General features: G+C 42.8%; 1 protein-coding gene across 4 annotated transcripts in view; it reads left to right on the top strand.

The window, feature by feature from the left end:
- The window catches only part of schip1 (schwannomin interacting protein 1), a 51,972-nt gene that overhangs the window by 23,611 nt on the left and 5,673 nt on the right, over nucleotides 1-22,688 (top strand). For all 4 annotated transcript variants that reach the window (XM_082179181.1, XM_082179184.1, XM_082179182.1 and 1 more), the window contains 3 exons: nucleotides 5,699-5,817; nucleotides 13,227-13,344; nucleotides 15,939-16,136. In XM_082179181.1, coding sequence (XP_082035307.1) covers nucleotides 5,699-5,817; nucleotides 13,227-13,344; nucleotides 15,939-16,136 — 435 coding nt within the window. The remainder of the gene's footprint in view (nucleotides 1-5,698; nucleotides 5,818-13,226; nucleotides 13,345-15,938; nucleotides 16,137-22,688) is intronic.

The following is a 22,688-nucleotide window of genomic DNA, read 5'->3' on the forward strand; positions in this document are numbered from 1 at the left end:
TCAAAAATATCTTAATTTGTGTTCCGAAGATGAACGAAGATCTTACGGGGTTGGAACAACATGAGGGTGAGTAATTACTGACAGAATTTTCATTTTTGAGTGAACTAACCCTTTAAGCTCTTGTAAATAAAGTTTAGCTGCTGCAATTAAATCCATTCACCTCATCTTTGCAACCCAGCTGTGACAGAATAACGGACCATACATTCAATTCACGTTTATTTGTACAGCGCTTTTCACAATACACATCCCAAGATAAAACAGAAGCAAATAGAAAATAATTAGTGTAGCTGCTGTTCATAACATGTGCATTTGATCTGATATAACTGTATACGCTTAGGAGATACATAATATGAATGCTAGGCTACATTAATTACATGTATTCATTACATGAATCTAACGGCAGTGAAAAGAATCCTCCTCCTTCAGTCCCTAGCACACACAGGTATTTATTGGACCTTTGCCATCGCATCCATTATGATGAAGACCGCCTGTGTGTGCTTTCCCGGACAAGCCTTAATGTGAAGACGAGAGCATGCTTGCCCAGAAACAAGCCTCTAGGGACTTTCATGGAGGATGTGGAGTAGGTACTCCTCCACAGCGGTTCCCCCTTCACGATCCACAGCCATCAGCACAGCAACGGGGAAGCCTGGGCCCACCACAGACACGGAGCCAGAGCGACAGCAGGACTGAGCCCAGGATCATCCCAGAGCCCGACGGATCGTCTGACCAGGTGTGTGAGCCAGCAACATCTCCTGTGCCCCTGGGATTACTGGTGGAGTTTGAGGGAATGACTCCACATGGAACCATCGTCCCCTCGGCTCCACCATGGCTCCCCCCTCCCTCGACTCCACATGGAACCGTCGTTCCCTCGGCTCCACCATGGCTCCTCCCTCCCTCGACTCCACCTGGAACCGTCGTTCCCTCGGCTCCACCATGATTCCTCCCTCCCTCGACTCCACATGGAACCATCGTCCCCTCGGCTTCACCATGGCTCCTCCCTCCCTCGACTCCACCTGGAACCGTCGTCCCCTCGGCTCCACCATGGCTCCTCCCTCCCTTGACTCTACCTGGAACCATCGTTCCCTCGGCTCCACCATGATTCCTCCCTCCCTCGACTCCACCTGGAACCGTCATCCCCTCGGCTCCACCATGGCTCCAATGTCGTGGAGCCCAACCCACTCAACACCAGCTGACGAACTGCTCATAGACTGGGAGAGCGAGTGTATAGTGCCATTTGCCATTATCTGCACTGAACCCTTAGTTTTGATGTTCCCGCCCTGCCTCCCGCTCCCACCTCTGCCTGCTTTGTGTAAAGTCCTGAATATAATGTGTGTACTGTTTCGTCCTGTCAAGCCTGTCTGTTCACTCCCACCTGCTCTGCCAAGTCCTCCAGCCCTTCAGCTCCTGTTCAAGTAACCAAAGATCTGCCTAAGTCTGAGAATTCGTCAGTGCAGCCCTGGATGGTCGAGCCAGTAGCTCCACCCAGGACCTTTCGTGCCTGACACTCCTAGGTCTGTCGAGCAGTTGGCTCCTCTGTGGCTCCTCCTTCCCTCGACTCCACCTGGAACCGTCGTCCCCTCGGCTTCACCATGGCTCCTCCCTCCTTCGACTCCACCTGGAACCGTCGTCCCCTCGGCTTCACCATGGCTCATCCCTCCCTCGACTCCACCTGGAGCCGTCGTCCCCTCGGCTCGACCATGATTCCTCCCTCCCTCGACTCCACATGGAGCCATCGTCCCCTTGGCTTCACCATTGCTCCTCCCTCCCTCGACTCCACATGGAACCGTCGTCCCCTCTGCTCCACCATGGCTCCTACCTCCCTCCCTCTACTCCACATGGAACCGTCGTCCCCTCGGCTCCACCATGGCTCCTCCCTCCCTCGACTCCACATGGAACCGTCGTCCCCTCGGCTCCACCATGGCTCCTCCTTCCCTCGACTCCACATGGAACCGTCGTCCCCTCGGCTCTACCATGGCTCCTCCCTCCCTCGACTCCACATGGAACCGTCGTCCCCTTGGCTCCACCATGGCTCCTCCCTCCCTCGACTCCACCTCCTCCCTCCACTCCACATGGAACCGTCGTCCCCTTGGCTCCACCATGGCTCCTCCCTCCCTCGACTCCACCTCCTCCCTCCCTCGACTCCACATGGAACTGTCGTCCCCTTGGCTCTACCATGGCTCCTCCCCCCCCCCCCCTTAATGTCAGGGCTATGTTTTGTTTTCCTATGTTTGGTGCATGTTTCCTTTGTTCTGTTTTTTTGTATATTAATTACCATGCTTTTGCATTGGTTACTGATTCAATTACACCTACAGTTAATTAGTTTGGTCCATTTAAGCCCGTTGCTTGGTTCTGGTTATTGTCCGTTATCGTCGCGATATGCTTGGTTGTTCTGTTAATGTTAATGTTAAAGTTAATGTTAATGTTAATGTTAATGTTAAAGTTAAGCTGCTGCAATTAGATCCATTCACCTCATCTTTGCAACCCAGCCATGACAATTTTTTAGCTAAAACAGACAATATTGACGAGTATAAGAGAATCTCACACAGGGGATTTTTTTTTGCTCCATATATTGCATTTTGAGGTCATTCTAACCGAATACTGCTGATCTATATCTCAGTCAATATGTACCTCTCAAGACGTGTTTTAGTTTTTGCTAAAGGAATGGCACTCAATAATAGGGCTGGGAGAAAAAATCGATTCACCTTTAAACCTTTGACAAAATCATATTGCAACATTCAAATCTTTTGCTGCTGACCCGGAGAGAGTCGTCATGAAACCTCATAGTATCATTATTTCTGTGATATGATAGTTCAAATTATCAAAGAAAGTACTGGGATAAAGGTTTAAGGTTCAAATCTAAACACTGGTGATGTCTACAATATTGATCAAAATAGAGTAAATCAGCTTTTGATAGAAACTTGGTGCTTAAAATAACACATTTATCGATTACATTGTTTCACCACTAGGTGGCGACGAGTGACTGTTAAAATTGTTATGAATCATTTATTAAAGAGAATGCAGAACTGTATGATACTTCTGAAATAAGTCAGAAAGATGTGATGAATTGTTTTTGTAAATATGACTCATCTTACACATCATGTTCAGTCTGTATAAGTGTATGATTTAACTTTCCCCCATGGTCTAGTGTTAAAAAAAATCGCAATACATATCATATCGGCACCCAAGTATCGTGACAGTATCGAACCGGGTGAAAAAATTTATAAATATTGTTAAAACAACAATTATGATGATACATATTGTGCAGTTGTCAATGCTTATATCTTAATGTTCACAAGAACAGCTGTTCAACATTATAATTGACTGTATAAAGAAGTAGCAGAAGATTTCCAGAAATTCTGTATGATTTTTCAACCATAAATCAATTCATTTTGAACTGATGTAACTTTAGATATGAGGAGTCGCTGTGTTTTAGGTGTCAGTGTGTGATTGGCCTTCTCTGTGTTTTTATATTTACGTAGATATTGTCCTGCTGATTTACTAGTGTGTGTGTGTGTGTGTGTGTGTGTGTGTGTGTGTGTGTGTGTGACTCACAGAGGATGAAGTCAGAGTCCCTGTAGTAGAGAGTGGGCTGTATATGTTTGGTTCATGTAGGCGGATGTGGACGATACACTGGTGAGCCAGTTTAAATCACCCATAATCCTCTGGGCTCAGCAGTGAATGTCGGTCACTTCCTGTGCTCTGATCCAGCAGACAAAACACTGCAACAGAGAATGAGAGAGAAACACACAAAGCTGTCATTTATATATTCCTTATTAATCATATTTTGATCTGATATTGTGAGTTAAACGAGTAAAAAAAAAAAGAAGTGTCCTAATTTGTAAAAAAAACAAACAAAGTAAAAATAAAGTAAATAAAGATTTTTTTGTTGTTGTAAAAATGCAGAAATATTTCTGTTAGGGTTAGTGTGTGTGGGAAGGGTTAGGTTCTAGCATAACTAGCTGTATATTAAAAACATGTCCAGATTTACTCCAGTTATCGCTGGTGTACCGGATCTGCTCGCATTCACAGGATCTTCATACTGAAACACGAGACGTCTGATAGCAACAACAACAACAAACAAATAGAAGTGTGCTTAATTTATTGAGTGTGCACTTGTAGTGTACTTCACATCCCAAAATAATATGTTTTAAAATGGTACATCTACAGATCACATAATTTTAATGAAATAAAACATCACCTAAGTGTTCTTCAAGAGATCACGTGTTCAGGACTGTTTCTTAACACACTTACGTACACTTTTAAAAAGTCAACATCGTAGTAATGTTTTACTTTAAAGTTCATTTTGCATCATGTTTTAATAATCTTTTGTCGTGCTGTAAAGAAGTGCACTTACTCTGATGCTGAAGCACATTTTTTACATTTACATTTATTCATTTAGCTGACGCTTTTATACAAAGCGACTTACAATTGCTATATATGTCAGAGGTCGCACGCCTCTGGAGCAACTAGGGGTTAAGTGTCTTGCTCAGGGACACATTGGTGTCTCACAGTGGATTCGAACCCGGGTCTCTCACACCAAAGGCATGTGTCTTATCCATTGCGCCACCACCACCCCAGCACATGTGAAGTACTTGACTGTAATTTGAACTGTGGCGTTTTATTCAATATTACATTGAAACTGAATTACAAATGTGTAATTGCACATATATTTAAATACATGACATACAAGTTTCAATTGAAATGACATGATCATAAATCCTTGTCAGTACATTCATCAGTACCATATTTCAAAGACAATATAATTATGAAATGACACATAAAGATGTACTTAAAGTCATCATGAAAGTGAAGTTGCGCTGGTCTTTTCTCCTCTGTTGTGTCGTCTGTCAGAGTGAAACGAATGTGGGCGGGGCTTGATTGTGTCTGTGCGGAATTGATTGGATGGTTGTGGTTTGCTATTGGCTTATCTCACGTGACAGGTTGCGTGACAGGTTGCCCCGCCCACATCATCAGAGAAAGAGAAGAGATGATGAAAGAGGAGGTTATTCTGAGTCAAGATTATTAACACAATAATGATGTGCACTGATAAATTACATAAAATAAAAAAATAAAAAAATAATTGTCCATTTTGATTTCATGGGGACTTTAAGTTCTCTAATGATTTGTAGATAATCTTCTGACTGTCCTGAGCAGATGTGTGTGTGTGTGTGTGTATGTGTGTTTGTGTGTGTGTGTGTGTGTGTGTGTGTGTGTGTGTGTGTGTGTGTGTGTGTGTGTGTGTGTGTGTGTGTGTGTGTGTGTGTGTGTGTGTGTGTGTGTGATGATGATACTGTGCTCCATGTCTCGCTGCTGCCACCTGCTGGTCTGTGTGTGTGTGTGTGTGTGTGTCCTGCTGTTAAACCTGTGTTTCCTCTGTGTTTGTGTGTGTGTGTGTGTGTGTGTGTGTGTGTGTGTGTGTGTGTGTGTGTGTGTGTGTGGTGATACAGTGCTCCATGTCTCGCTGCTGCCACCTGCTGGTCTGTGTGTGTGTGTGTGTGTGTGTCCTGCTGTTAAACCTGTGTTTCCTCTGTGTTTGTGTGTGTGGTGATACAGTGCTCCATGTCTCGCTGCTGCCACCTGCTGGTCTGTGTGTGTGTGTGTGTGGTGATACAGTGCTCCATGTCTCGCTGCTGCCACCTGCTGGTCTGTGTGTGTGTGTCCTGCTATTAAACCTGTGTTTCCTCTGTGTGTGTCTCAGGCCCAGAAGAATGAGCGCGAGTCGATCCGGCAGAAACTGGCGCTCGGGAGTTTCTTTGACGATGGGCCGGGCATCTACACCGGCTGCAGCAAGAGCGGCAAACCCAGCCTGTCCTCGCGGTCAGTGCCCCAACTACACCGGGTCCTCTGGGGGGGCTTACACTGACTCACAGAGATACATCACAGCTACAAGTGTATGCACTACATGCTTTAGGCAAGCACTATAGAGGATAAATCATTATACAGGACTTACCCTATTATACTTTATCGACACGAATCGATGGGTCAAACAGCAAACAGCCACCCACAAATACTCTATAAATAGCCTGACTTTTAGTTCACATGAACAACGGTTAAATTACTCGTCAGGCTACAGAAGAGTACCATAATTCCTCTGTTCAGTTAGGCCTAAGACATCGAGAGTCACGCAGACCTAGAACAACCCAGCCACAACACAGAATTGGGAATAACATGCCTTACCGTAACACAGAATGGGCTCAGCTTCCTTTGCTGAAGTGGTGCTATATGCTAACTGCAGAATGAAGAGGTGATGCTATATGCTAACTGCAGAATGAAGAGGTGATGCTATATGCTAACTGCAGAATGAAGAGGTGATGCTATATGCTAACTGCAGAATGAAGAGGTGATGCTATATGCTAACTGCAGAATGAAGAGGTGATGCTATATGCTAACTGCAGAATGAATAGGTGGTGCTATATGCTAACTGCAGAATGAAGAGGTGATGCTATATGCTAACTGCAGAATGAATAGGTGGTGCTATATGCTAACTGCAGAATGAAGAGGTGATGCTATATGCTAACTGCAGAATGAATAGGTGGTGCTATATGCTAACTGCAGAATGAAGAGGTGATGCTATATGCTAACTGCAGAATGAATAGGTGGTGCTATATGCTAACTGCAGAATGAAGAGGTGGTGCTATAATGCTAACTGCAGATTGAAGAGGTGATGCTATATGCTAACTGCAGAATGAAGAGGTGATGCTAACTGCAGATTGAAGAGGTGATGCTATATGCTAACTGCAGAATGAAGAGGTGATGCTATATTTATATTTTTCTACAAATCTTTGAGTTAACGTACTAAACACGAGTGGAACTTGCACCGCAGTGCCACACACCTTGATGCTCATGACAGGAATAGCATGTAACAAGTTATAGTCAGAGCCCATCTACGGAGAGCCTGGCCACTCTCTATTAAGTCCTATTGAACCGAATTGTGGTTGTAGTTCCACCAGAGTTCCACTGGGGGCGATCGCCCATGAGTGCAGAATGAATGGGAGTCTATGGGGCTAGATGGCCAAATTTGTCTCTTTCACCCGATTGCCGTTGAGAAATCTCAGATTTGATTGTAGGTTTTGCAAGTTCAACATGGGTTATAGGTCGAAAGTTGAATGAACGAGTACTTGTGTCCTTTCGATTTCTTACAGGTTGAGTTGTTGTTGTCCATAACACGCTAGCATTCTGCTAATGAACGCGGATTGGTCCGTGAAGGACTGATTACGACCAGAGATACCGCTTGATGGCATCATGGCATCCGAAGCGGGACCAGAAACAAACAAAACAAAAACTCTTCTAGCAGGTGTATTTACCTGTGTCAGCTGTGTTGTGTAGTTACCTGTGTCAGCTGTGTTGTGTGTAGGGCTGGGTATCGTTCCAAAAATTTCGATACCAATACCGATACCTTGATTTCAATACCGGTTCCTGAACGATACTTTTTTCGATACCAATTTTATGAAATCCATTTTAACAAGATTACATAACACATTACCTCAGAAAAACTTTGGTTTTATTTTTTCCGTTTGACTTATGCTCCTTAGCCAGTGCACAAAGGAACAACATTTTTTTTTATAAAGAGCTCATGCTCACCAAAGCTGAATTTGTTTGATCAAAAATACAGTAAAACTTGTAACATTGTGAAATAGTATTACAATTTAAAATCTTATTTGAATATATTTCAAAATGTAATTTATTCCTGTGATGTCAAAGCTAAACTTTCAAAATCATTACTTCAGAGTCACATGATCCTTCAGAAATATGAAAACAATGTGCTGCTTAATATTTTGGAAACTATGATACATTTTTTCATGTTTCTTTGATGAATACAATTTTCAAAAGAACAGCATTTATTTGAAACGAAATCTTTTGTAACATTACACATGTTTTAAGGTAATTTTTGATCACTTTAACGCATCCTTACTGAAAAAACAATTCTGACTAACCAACAATTTTTTGAACGGCAGTGTACATTCAGTAGGTCATTATTACAATATAAACACAGTCAGAGTGATCAACAAGGTATCTCTTCATTTACCAGTCAAAGACGAAGCAACTTTCTGCTCTTATGTTTACTCCGTGCACTGTCAAGGTCTTCATCATATTTGTCGTGGTACCGGTCTTTGCAGCAATTATTTTACCGCAAATACTGCATCGCGCGCTGTTGGCATCGAGCCTGGAGAAATGTAGCCACACTTTTGATCGACTTATCCGCATCTTTAGGGTATTGTGTGTGTGCGCGCGCACTCGCGTCTCATAGGAGTATGTGCGTGGAGAGTTTGTGTGTGTTTGCTCGCATCTCATTGAGTATGTGCGCGAGTTTGTGTGAGCGCACGCCTCTCATATGAGTAGGCTATATGCGCAGACAGTTCCGCGCGTCTCGTGTGTGTAGAGTTTGCGTGTATGTGCGTGAGTGACTTTAGGTGTGTCGTTGTGCATTTTATATGTATTTGTTTGAGCACTGATGTTGACGAGTTAACCCCTTAGGTATCGAAATCTGGTACCGAACAAGAAGTCATTTTTCGATACTCGATAGTATCGAGGCAATTCGGTCGGTACCTAAAAAGTATCGAACTCGGTACCCAGCCCTAGTTGTGTGTTTACCTGTGTCAGCTGTGTTGTGTGTTTTCCTGTGTCAGCTGTGTTGTGTATTTACCTGTGTCAGCTGTGTTGTGTGTTTACCTGTGTCAACTGTGTTGTGTGTTTACTTGTGTCAGCTGTGTTGTGTGTTTACCTGTGTCAGCTGTATTGTGTAGTTACCTGTGTCAGCTGTGTTGTGTGTTTACTTGTGTCAGCTTTGTTGTGTGTTTACCTGTGTCAGCTGTATTGTGTAGTTACCTGTGTCAGCTGTGTTGTGTGTTTACCTGTGTCAGCTTTGTTGTGTGTTTACCTGTGTCAGCTGTGTTGTGTGTTTACCTGTGTCAGCTGTGTTGTGTGTTTACCTGTGTCAGCTGTGTTGTGTGTTTACCTGTGTCAGCTGTGTTGTGTGTTTACTTGTGTCAGCTGTGTTGTGTGTTTACCTGTGTCAGCTGTGTTGTGTGTTTACCTGTGTCAGCTGTGTTGTGTTTACTTGTGTCAGCTGTGTTGTGTGTTTACCTGTGTCAGCTGTGTTGTGTGTTTACCTGTGTCAGCTGTGTTGTGTGTTTACCTGTGTCAGCTGTGTTGTGTGTTTACCTGTGTCAGCTGTGTTGTGTGTTTACCTGTGTCAGCTGTGTTGTGTGTTTACTTGTGTCAGCTGTGTTGTGTATTAACCTGTGTCAGCTGTGTTGACCATGATACGGTCATGATATGACCAGAGATACTGCTTTACGGCAATCCTTCAGTCACTTTGGTGCTTTCGCGCTCTGCACTTTCTTTTCTCTCGAGGCATCGACAACACAGCTGACACAGGTAACTACACAACACAGCTGACACAGGTAACTACACAACACAGCTGACACAGGTAAATGCACAACACAGCTGACACAGGTAAACACACAACACAGCTGACACAGGCAAACACACAACACAGCTGACACAGGTAAACACACAACATGGCTGACACAGGTAAACACACAACACAGCTGACACAGGTAAACACACAACACAGCTGACACAGGTAAACACACAACACGGCTGACACAGGTAACTACACAACACGGCTGACACAGGTAACTACACAACACGGCTGACACAGGTAAACACACAACACAGCTGACACAACACAGCTGACACAGGTAAACACACAACACGGCTGACACAGGTAACTACACAACACGGCTGACAAAGGTAACTACACAACACGGCTGACACAGGTAAACACACAACACAGCTGACACAGGTAACTACACAACACAGCTGGCACAGGTAACTACACAACATTGCTGACACAGGTAAACACACAACACAGCTGACACAGGTAACTACACAACACAGCTGACACTGGTAACTACACAACACAGCTGACACAGGTAACTACACAACACAGCTGACACAGGTAAATGCACAACACAGCTGACACAGGTAAACACACAACACAGCTGACACAGGTAAACACACAACACGGCTGACACAGATAAACACACAACACGGCTGACACAGGTAAACACACAACACAGCTGACACAGGTAAACACACAGCTGACACAGGTAAACACACAACACAGCTGACACAGGTAAACACACAACACAGCTGACACAGGTAAACACACAACACAGCTGGCACAGGTAAACACACGTGCTAGAAGAGGTTTTGTTTTGTTTGTTTCTGGTCCCGCTTCGGATGCCACGATGCCATCAAGCAGTATCTCTGGTCGTACGATGTGTATGACGTCATTGACATTTTAAAAGACTTTAAAAGCAAATAAGTGACTCTAAAAAATCTAACACCCAGCAATGTGTAATTTCTTTGCATCTCCTTTCGAATACAACATTCAAATTACTAGAAAAAAAATTATATCCTGAGAGAAGTGGATTTTGAGGGGTGTAGCGCCATAGACCTCCATTCATTCTGCACTCGTCCTGTGAGCGCCCTCATGTGGAGCCAGAGTGGAACTGCAACCAGTTCAGAAGCCGGAAGTTTACTGAGAGTGGAAGTTCTCCCCTTATTAGACATTCTCTGTTATAGTTATCTTTATTGAAGTGAATTAGGTTTAAATTGCCGTCATTCGTGAATGAATGATATTTTTGCTATTTTACACATATAATCCACGATGATCACATTACACACAATTTAAATTGCACATCAAAAATAACACATTGTCCATATTTTTTGAGACCCCCCAAAATTTCACAAATCACGTTTTCAGGGGAGCCCATGTCTTATCAAGCTAAGTGGGTGTGTGTGTATGTGTATGTGTGTGTTTCTGTTTGTGTGTGTGTGTGTGTGTGTGTGTGTGTGTGTGTGAGATCTGCAGACAACGGGCCTTTTCTTCAACTTTCCCTGGCCGCAGTATGAGAGTCAGTGTCGCGGCGTCACGTTTCTGTGTTCACATACTCTCTCTATGAACTGAAGGGTTTCCCCCTCAGCGGCTCATCCCGACACACACACTCTTCCCAATAGGGAAGCAGCACACACGCTTCAAACTTTAGCCTCAATCACTGCAGTCACTTTCTGTTTCACATGGCCGTGATGATGAGCACTTCTGGTCATTGTTTTGTCATGTTGACAGATTGTCATAATGCTGCTGTTATTACAGTAAACCATTAACACTGTGACCCAGTTTACCCCCTCCACTGGATTCCAGTCCAGAGTCAACCTTACTTTTTGTTGAGCAATAAATAAATCCCATGTTCTTTACAGCGAGACGCCACACAATTTTTATTTTTTTTGTCACTGGTCAAGTTAGAGTTTTTGTCTTCTGTCAGAGCAGTGGAAAGCAAACATCCAAAACACACTTTTTAATGTTTATTTTATTGCACTTTATCTATTTACGTCTGTAGATCTCAATTACAACATCTTTAAAAGTTCTGAGTTTAAGAAACACTTACACGCACCAAACTGTACAGTTTTATTCCTCTCTATATTCTGACGGACTCTTCATACCATTCGTCTGGTTTATAGAGCTTTTTATTCCCAACATGGTGAAAATGTAATTTTTTCCCCCGTTGTTGACAGTATTTTTTTGTTGTATGGGGTCATAAAAAGAGAAATGAAAAATCCCCTCTGTAAAAACCTTCAGTGTGTAAACAAAATCAGACTTTATATCACGTAATTCTGACATTATATCACACAATTCTGACTTTATCACACAATTCCGACTTTATATCTCACAATTCTGACTTTATATCTCACAATTCTGACTTTATCACACAATTCTGACTTTATATCACACAATTCTGACTTTATATCTCACAATTCTGACTTTATATCTCACAATTCTGACTTTATAACACACAATTCTGACTTTATAACACACAATTCTGACTTTATATCTCACAATTCTGACTTTATATCTCACAATTCTGACTTTATAACACACAATTCTGACTTTATAACACACAATTCTGACTTTATATCACACAATTCTGACTTTATAACACACAATTCTGACTTTATATCACACAATTCTGACTTTATATCTCACAATTCTGACTTTATATCTCACAATTCTGACTTTATATCACACAATTCTGACACACAATTCTGACTTTATATCTCACAATTCTGACTTTATAACACACAATTCTGACTTTATATCACACAATTCTGACTTTATAACACACAATTCTGACTTTATATCACACAATTCTGACTTTATATCTCACAATTCTGACTTTATAACACACAATTCTGACTTTATATCACACAATTCTGACTTTATAACACACAATTCTGACTTTATAACACACAATTCTGACTTTATAACACACAATTCTGACTTTATAACACACAATTCTGACTTTATATCTCACAATTCTGACTTTATATCTCACAATTCTGACTTTATATCTCACAATTCTGACTTTATATCACACAATTCTGACTTTGTATATCTCACAATTCTGACTTTATATCACACAATTCTGACTTTATATTAATATATTATATACATTTTATTAAAAAGTTTATTAAAAATTATATTATATTAAAAAGTCCCATTATGCATATTTAAACAGAAAATTTCTGAAACCTGTAATGCAAAACGATTGTCTTCATGTACTGTGATAAATAAGCTGGAGAAAAAGTTGTGATGTGTATTAGTTAAAAATCGAATTTACTATCTTGATCTCATATAATAGATGAGCGGTAATCTGACATTCACCATGGAACTGATTGTAATTGTGTATTTATTAACTTATTCATTTCTTAACAGCCATTTAGGCGAAATCTGCAATCATCTTTTATAAATGCATTACATGTCAACGTTGTTCTTCTTATTTGATGTTTTTTTGCTAAATGCTAAAAGTACTGAAACTCTGTTCACATCCCAAACTCCAGCTGATCAGTGTTTTCTGATGGTTCATCTCTCTCTGTGTTCTGAACCCTCTCGCGGCTCATACGGTTTCCAGTGCTGTTTCTGTTTCTCCTGCATTACTACTGATCAAACTGAGGATCCCAGCCTGACGTCTCACAAACACTGGGCACATGATGTGAAACTGATACTGTATACAGAGCTTTCCTGCCATTATTACATTTAAGAGCTATTTCTACCTGATTTAACCCATATAAATGAGATTGGTTGGTGTAAACGGACATATATAGTGAAGTTTGACTTGAATAAGAGCAGTTAAAGTGAACTAACTGAAGTGTCTTCGCAGGCTCCAGAGTGGCATGAACCTGCAGATCTGCTTCGTCAACGACAGCGGCAGCGACAAGGACAGCGACGCCGATGACAGCAAGACGGAGACCAGTCTGGACACGCCGCTGTCACCCATGGTACACACACACACACACACACACACATGTTTACTCTCGCCGCCTGTGTGTCACAGAGGTCACACAAACAAGTTTTGGAAACAGCCCCATCCAGAATGCCCCTGAATCTGGGATGTGGTTGAGAGCCATGGCTTCCCAGCAGCGATGGTTACAGTAACGTTACGCATGAGTCAGAGAGGGTCACCGGCCAGAGAAATGACCCCGCCAACACACACACACACACACACACACACTGACCCTGACAACCATCATCATCACATCAGCCTGAATCACACACACACACTCGCACACACTGACCCTCATCAGCTTGAATCATTACAGACCACATGTGTGGATCCCCCCTGGACACACACAGACACACACACACCACATGTGTGGATCCCCTCTGGACACACACACTCACACTGTCACACACACACACACACACACACACACACACACACACACACACACACACACACACACACACACACTCAGACACACAAACACATAAACACTCTCACACACACTCACACTCACTCATTCTTCTACATTGATTTTGGTGAGAACATGTATTGACACAATGCACAGAGACAGCCATGTACACTATATTGCCAAAAGTATTGGAACACTCCTCCAAATCATTGAATTCAGGTGTTCCAATCACTTCCATGGCCACAGGTGTATAAATCAAGCACGTAGGCATGCAGACGCTTCTACAAACATTTGTGAGAGAATGGGTCGCTCTCAGGAGCCTAGTGAATTCAAGCGTGGTGCTGTGATAGGTTGACACCTGTGAATTGAGATTTTTCCAACTTTCTGCAGTCAATAGCTATAGACCTCCAAACTTCGTATGGCCTTCAGATTAGCTCAAGAACAGGGCGTAGAGCTTCATGGAATGGGTTTCCATGGCCGAGCCGCTGCATCCAAGCCTTACATCACCAAGTGCAATGTAAAGCGTCAGATGCAGTGGTGTAAAGCACACGGCCACTGGACTCCAGAGCAGTGGAGACGTGTTCTCTGGAGTGACGAATCACACTTCTCTGTCTGGCAATCCGATGGACGAGTCTGGGTTTGGCAGTTGCCAGGAGAACTGCACTTCCCTGACTGCATTGTGCCAAGTGTAAAGTTTGGTGGAGGGGGGATTATGGTGTGGGGTTGTTTGGTGGAGGGGGGGTTATGGTGTGCGGTTGTTTGGTGGAGGGGGGGTTATGGTGTGGGGTTGTTTGGTGGAGGGGGGGTTATGGTGTGGGGTTGTTTGGTGGAGGGGGGGTTATGGTGTGGGGTTGTTTGGTGGAGGGGGGGTTATGGTGTGGGGTTGTTTGGTGGAGGGGGGTTATGGTGTGGGGTTGTTTGGTGGAGGGGGGGTTATGGTGTGCGGTTGTTTGGTGGAGGGGGGGTTATGGTGTGCGGTTGTTTGGTGGAGGGGGGGTTATGGTGTGGGGTTGTTTGGTGGAGGGGGGGTTATGGTGTGCGGTTGTTTGGTGGAGGGGGGGTTATGGTGTGGGGTTGTTTGGTGGAGGGGGGGTTATGGTGTGGGGTTGTTTGGTGGAGGGGGGATTATGGTGTGGGGTTGTTTCGTGGAGGGGGGATTATGGTGTGGGGTTGTTTGGTGGAGGGGGGATTATGGTGTGCGGTTGTTTGGTGGAGGGGGGGTTATGGTGTGGGGTTGTTTGGTGGAGGGGGGATTATGGTGTGGGGTTGTTTGGTGGAGGGGGGGTTATGGTGTGGGGTTGTTTGGTGGAGGGGGGGTTATGGTGTGGGGTTGTTTGGTGGAGGGGGGTTATGGTGTGCGGTTGTTTGGTGGAGGGGGGGTTATGGTGTGCGGTTGTTTGGTGGAGGGGGGGTTATGGTGTGGGGTTGTTTGGTGGAGGGGGGTTATGGTGTGGGGTTGTTTGGTGGAGGGGGGGTTATGGTGTGCGGTTGTTTGGTGGAGGGGGGGTTATGGTGTGGGGTTGTTTGGTGGAGGGGGGGTTATGGTGTGGGGTTGTTTGGTGGAGGGGGGGTTATGGTGTGGGGTTGTTTGGTGGAGGGGGGATTATGGTGTGCGGTTGTTTGGTGGAGGGGGGGTTATGGTGTGGGGTTGTTTGGTGGAGGGGGGGTTATGGTGTGGGGTTGTTTGGTGGAGGGGGGGGGGGATTATGGTGTGGGGTTGTTTGGTGGAGGGGGGATTATGGTGTGGGGTTGTTTGGTGGAGGGGGGATTATGGTGTGGGGTTGTTTGGTGGAGGGGGGATTATGGTGTGGGGTTGTTTGGTGGAGGGGGGAGTCTACTTGTGATCCGATCCATCAAAACACATCTTCAGATCCGGCCCACATCTGGGCAGTGTGGAATCCAATGTACCAGATGTGGGCCGGATCTGGCCCGACACTATGTTGCTGTGTGGGGAGAACCGGCCAAAATGTCCTCACTTGTCCTCACTCAAACCGGTCCTCACAAAGATAGTTGTACAAGTACACTCACACACACACATTCATGTTCATATTTCAACAAATTTAGTTTTTTATGCTGTTAATATACTTTTGTATAACATTCGGAAGTAATGCACCTAGTTTGCTGCCTGTACTGCGGTCAGTCAGATGAAGAAGTGTCTGATCGTTATCTTCTGTCCTCAGAGCAAGCAGAGCTCGTCCTACTCGGACAGAGACACCACGGAGGACGACTGCGAGTCTCTGGAGGACATGGACTTCCTGAGCCGGCAGAAGAAGCTGCAGGCCGAGGCCAAGCTGGCGCTCGCGATGGCCAAGCCCATGGCCAAGATGCAGGTGCAGGTGGAGAAGCAGAACCGCAAGAAGTCCCCAGTGGCAGACCTGGTACGTGCAGGCACGTGTGTGTGTGTGAGAGAGAGAGCTGGAAAACAGAACGTGTCAATGATTATGAAAGACTTCGGCCTTTCATTTCTCCAAAACTCAGAACAAATATTGTGCTAACTTTTTCTCAGTCAGCACAACAGTTATTTATCAAGACTAACCCTTGTGAAAAAGAAGTGTGCTTAGTTGCACTGAATCTTCAGAAGTATATTTTATAGGTATAATAAGATTTATTGGTATATTTTTTAAATGTACTTGCAGATAATATAGTAGTAGTGAAATGAAAGGTCACTTCAGGAGATTACGTGTTCAGGGCTGTGTCTTCAGGAGACCCCGTCACATGTGCTGTGTAATGATGAAATTGTTGTTACACAATTACAAAAATGTAATTGCATGATATAAAAGTTTCAGTAGAAATTACATTGAAGCATATTTTAGTTTATCATAAATGCTTGTCAGCACATTCATCAACACACTTTAAAGACAACTTTGTTTAGGCTTGGTCTGTAGGGAATTACAAACCTGCGCACATATATTCAAACGCACATAACTATAGAACCGATTCTTAATGCGCATGTGAACGCCATCAGCGTTTCTCACAGGTTCGCGTTTAAAGTCTGTGTAGAGAGAATGGTGTCATCTTAGCGGCCCCTAATTTAATAACAAATGATTGTTGCGACGGAAGCGAATCAATCAAAACTAACTTTAGCTGGAAAATAACTTTACTAAAGAACCGATATAAAGCCAAAACAATCTCTGTTACCATAAATTATACGTTTATCTCTGTAAAGCTGCTTTGAAACAATCTACATTGTTAAAAGCGCTATATAAATGAAGATGACTTGACTTGACTTGACAATAGAAGTGATTATGAAATTACATATAAAGATGATTGTAAGTCCTACTTCAGTTGATTGAAAAAGCCTTTCCAAGGTCAGACTTAAATTAAGTATGCTAAAGTGTTCTTCTTTTCACAAGGGAAACCATAAAGCCCAACATTATTTCAATCTTGACACAGTAAGTGTGAAATCATGTCATTTAAATAAATTCTGCTAGTACGACTGGGTCATTATTATAATTATGTACAGTATAGAGTACAGTGCAGTATATTAATAACTCATGGCAATTCCCTTTTATAAACCTGAGCGATCACATTGACGTTTTAGGGTTGGCTGGGTGTAGTCCGTGGTGTCGGGTGGTTATCGTGACACGCTTTAGGGGGTCTGGTTTTACATCAGTAATGATGATCAGACCCCAGTGACGTCTCGACACGTCACAGTCCGAGAACGGCCTACGCTGCACTCTCCGTCTGTCACCTCTGAGCTGAAACCATGACACACACACACACACACACACACACGAGCAGGAACCAGCTGGCACACACTTCCTCTTCAGTCGAGGATTTCTCCTCTCTGCTTCCGCCCACAGTGAAACCGCACGAGTTTCTCACACACACACTCGCACTGATTTCTCTGTGCCGTGTCGTCCTCCACTGCACATATTTTAGTAGTAAGAACAAAACTGACTGTGTAAATTCCTTGGAAACACTCTTAAAGTGGGGCTTGTGATGCTGTTTCTCCTCACCGGTCAGTCAGAGGGGCAGCCCATGATTAGATCATCTCAAACTCATCACAGACCACACTAAACTCACACTGGCTTCATCATGTCACTTCACGCAGTCTTGAATCAGACACCCTGTACAGTGAACCCAGTGACGTGGTGTGTTGAACACCACTGGATCACTGGACGACCCGTCAGAATCCTCCACATCTGTCTCTGTCTGAGACTCACATGCTGCTTTTGCATCCTTCCAGTGGTTATAGATGAGAAGATATCTCATAGATTGACGTCTTCTCTTGCTGATTTTTGGCATGTTGTAAACTATAACACCAGAAAACTATAACACCAGTAAACTAAAACTATAACACCAGTAAACTATAACACCAGACGCTTCTTATGGAAGCTTGTTTCCGCCACAGGCAATTGCAATGGCAATTGCAGGCATGATTAAAGCCAGAATTGTGTAATAAAAAGTCGCAATTTTGTGTTATTAAGTCAGAACTGCATTATATAAAGTTGCAATTGCGAGTTATAAAGTCAGAATCGCAAGATATAAAGTCGCAATTTGTAGATAATTAAGTCGCAATTATCTTTTAAGTAAGGGATAATGTACATCCAGCCGGTTGTTATCTCAGAATAAACCCAACAGGGTGATCAGGATGAGGTCTGGCATCAGCCTGAAGGGGGTTTATTCTGAGATAACACACACACACACACACACACACACACCTGAAGGGGTTTATTCTGAGATAACACACACACACACACACACACACACACACACACCTGAAGGGGTTTATTCTGAGATAACACACACACTCTCACACACACACACACAACTGGGGCCCTATCTTGCACCCAGCTCAATTGTCATTGTACACCGACGCATGTATCATTCCTATTTTGCACCCGTGCACAGCGGACTTTTCCCTCCACAGACGCACGTCTGTAAATTAGGGAATGAACTTGCGCTCCCGGGGGCGGTTCAGCGAAAAGAGGAGGCGTGTTCCTGCGCAAACGTTCCCTGGTGCTATTTTGCAGTTTCAGAAAACAATTCCGCCACTGACCAGGAGAAACCTAGTCTAAAGTCAGTGGCGCATTCAGATGCTATTTTAAGGGTGCATGCTTGGCCATAATGTAGCGTGTGCACAACACACACACACTTTGTTTCTCTCATCTACACAGAAGCAGCAGTTCTCATTTTTGCAAATCATACATACATTATTACAAGGAAAAATATTAACACATGACGGAAATCATTGTGGTGTCCATGAAGCGAGTGTATAGCGCTGCTGACTCCAGTGACCCGGATGTGCCGGTGTTTCTGTGTTCAGAGGCTGTTATCTGGGAATAACACACCGCTGGATGGAGCGATCGACCAATCAGAATCGAGTATTCCACAGAGCTGTGTAATAAAATGTTTTATTCTGTGATGAAAACAAGCTTCCATACTTAAGGCTGTTTGTGAAAGCAAACGTACAGCATAAATTTTAATGTGGATGGATGGATGGATGGAAGGATGGATGGATGGATGGATGGATGGATGGATGGATGGATGGATGGATGGATGGATGGATGGATGGATGGATGGGTGGGTGGTTAGGAGGGTTGGTGGGTGGATGGGTGGGTGGATGGATGGATGGATGGATGGATGGATGGGTGGATGGATGGATGGATGGATGGATGGATGGATGGATGGATGGATGGGTGGGTGGGTGGTTAGGAGGGTTGGTGGGTGGATGGATGGATGGATGGATGGATGGATGGATGGATGGATGGATGGATTGATTGATAGATTCCTTATTATCTCACACAGCTTTAATGGGGAAAAACATTTTGAGAGGGAAAAAGCACAAGCAAGTAATGAAAGTAAAACTGTCCGTCTGAAGCGAGTCCTCATGGGAACTTTCAGATGGTGTTTTACCTGGAGCTGCTGCAGAATTATGTGTGATACTAGTATTCGTAATGTAAAAAACCTGCTTTAGTTTCTGTGATGTGAAGACTGATGTTCTTCAGTGTCCCTCATGTCCTTCACACACAGCAATGACACGCTGATCAGGGACAAACTGGTGCGCTTCTCTGGAACCAGTGGAGTCATCATGATGCTAATGTGGAGAACTGACTGCTCTTTCATATCTCTTCACCATCACACATCAGCCATACATTATCCCTTACATCATTCATATCCATATCCCACGGGGAATGCTCTCAGAGTTATGAACAAGAAACCAGTTTTTCCAGTGTAGAATGTTCATTCAAAGTGATCTGGTCTTTAATAATATTCTCAAAATGTTAACACAAATACATTGTTATACTGTACATTTTAGACATTTTAGACTATATGGAACGTTTTTTTCTGAAACATTTCAGTTGTACGTTCGTCTAACTGTTCAGAGAACATTCAAAAGTAACATTCCATATAGATTGAATAATGATAAATGGAATGGAATGTTCATATAACGGACAAAAAACCATGTTAGTAGTTGTTGTTTTTTTGGAATACTTTATTTTCAGTTTTTCAGTTTACACAAAAAAAAAAAAGAAAGAAAAATGCCCCCCCCTCCCCCTCCCCAAAAGGGTGCTCCAATATTCATATAATGTAACAATTTCTTCGAAGTCAGTCACAATCTAATATCACATTATCCACATAATCTAGATAGGGTTGCCAGATTTTAATAAAGGTATTGTATCCCTTTCTAAGGCTATATGTAATTTTTTCTAAAGGCACACATCTATTCATTTCTAAATACCACTTAGTTATAGATAGAGGGGAATCAGACTTCCATGAGACAGCAATGCATTTTCTAGCCACTGCCAGAGCTATCTCCAGAAAATGTTTCTGAAACCTGTTTAATATTTTATCAATTTTCCTGAAGTTCCCCAGCAAACAAAACTCTGGGTCAACCGGTAATGAAATTTGTGTAATCTTAGTCAAGACACTACAAAAGTCAATCCAGAAATCTCGCACTTTTACACACAACCAAGTACAGTGTAGGAAGGAGCCCACCTCTATTGTACAGCGGAAGCATGCATCAGATAGCTCAGGCTTGAACTTATGAATCTTCTCCGGAGTTAAATACAGCTGATGGAGGAAATTATAGTGGATAAGTCTATACCGTGCATTAATAGTGGCAGATAAACTGTCTTTACACAACTCTGACCAAAGTTGGTCTTCAATTGTGGTATTTAAGTCTGATTCCCACTTTCTTTTAGACCTATACAAATCAGGTTTAGGACATTCAGATATCAGCAAAGAGTACACTTTAGAAATAAGCTTACATGGTCCACTTTCTTGCATCAATTTCTCCATTTCCGTGAGCTTGGGCAGAGTCATGCCCAAAAAGGATCGCAATTGAAGGTAACAAAAGAAAGTATTGCTGGACAGGTTATATTTCCTCCTCAATTGTTCAAAGGACATGAAAAGTCCATCCTCATAACAATCCTCCAATGTGTGAATTCCACTGTGATGCCATGCCTTCAGGATCTTGTTATTTACAGTCATCGGGATAAGTTCGTTTTGTTTTAAAGGTGACTTTGGTGACAGTCTTATTTCCTTGCCGATGGTCTTATGTACATCATACCAAAGTTTAATAAGGTGTAACAGAATTGGATTATCAGTTTTTCTTGATAAATTTCGGTAGTTGTATTTGTACACAAATTCGCTGAAGGAGTTATCTTTCAAGGAGTGAAATGCAATATAAACCCAGGATGGAATTGTGTCTCTCTCAGACATAGACCAAAGAAATCTCATTTGGGCAGCAAAATAATACTTTCTAAAATTGGGTAATTGTAGTCCCCCTGACTGATAGTCCCATGTTAATTTCTCCAAAGATATCCTTGGTACCTTGTTGTTCCAAATGAACTGTCTTACATTTTTATTAAGAGTTTTGAAAAAGTTTTGGGGTAATGGAATTGGCAATGATTGAAAAAGATACTGCAATCTTGGTAGAATGTTCATTTTAATGCAATTAATTCTCCCGATCAAAGTGATGGGGAGACTGATCCATCTGCGTAGATCTTCCTCAATTTTTTTAAGTAGTGGATAATAATTCAATCTATAAAGATTTTTTAAGTTATTATCCACAACTATACCGAGATATTTTATTCCAGTTGGGGCCCATTTGAATGCGGATGCACCTTGATACGCATGATAATTAAATGTTGTTAAGGGGATTATTTCACTTTTATCAAAGTTTACTTTGTATCCTGAAACAGTACTATAGGTGTCTAATAAATCCTGTAATCGAGTGAGAGAGTGAGAAGGGTCTGTTAAATATAAAAGAACATCATCAGCCAATAAATTAATTTTATGGGTTGTCTGTCCAACCTTGAAGCCCTTTATATCAGGGTCCCTTCTAATTGCTTCCGCCAAAGGTTCAATGGCTAAGGCAAACAGACTCGGAGACAGCGGGCATCCCTGTCTACTGGATCTATGTAACGAAAATGGGGATGAAATTTGTCCATTAGTAGTAATCTTTGCTTTGGGGTTATAATATAGGGTTCTCACCCAGTTAATAAATGTTTGTCCAAAACCAAATTGAGTTAACACCTTAAATAAGTAGGGCCATTCCAGCCTATCAAAGGCTTTTTCGGCGTCTAACGCCACAGCCACTGTGTGGTCCGGCCTTGATTTTGCTAAATGAATTATATTGAAGAATCGACTTAAGTTATTGGCAGATAATCGTCTTTGGATGAAGCCGCTCTGATCTGGATTAATTATTTTTGGTAATACCAGGCTAAGCCTGTTTGCTAACACTTTAGAGATCAATTTATAATCTGCATTCAGTAATGAAATAGGCCTGTAAGAGGCACATTTTAGTGGATCTTTATCTTTTTTTAATATAACTGTGATTATAGCGGTCGTGGAGGATTCGGGAAGCCTATGCGTCTTAGATGAAAGGTTAATTACATCCATAATCAGTGGGGTGAGTAAATCTTTAAATTCCTTATAGAATTCAGGTGGGAAACCATCCTCTCCTGGGGATTTATTAGACT

This window comes from Leuciscus leuciscus, assembly GCF_965113295.1.
Source record: "Leuciscus leuciscus genome assembly, chromosome: 9".
Taxonomy (NCBI): Eukaryota; Metazoa; Chordata; class Actinopteri; order Cypriniformes; family Leuciscidae; genus Leuciscus; species Leuciscus leuciscus.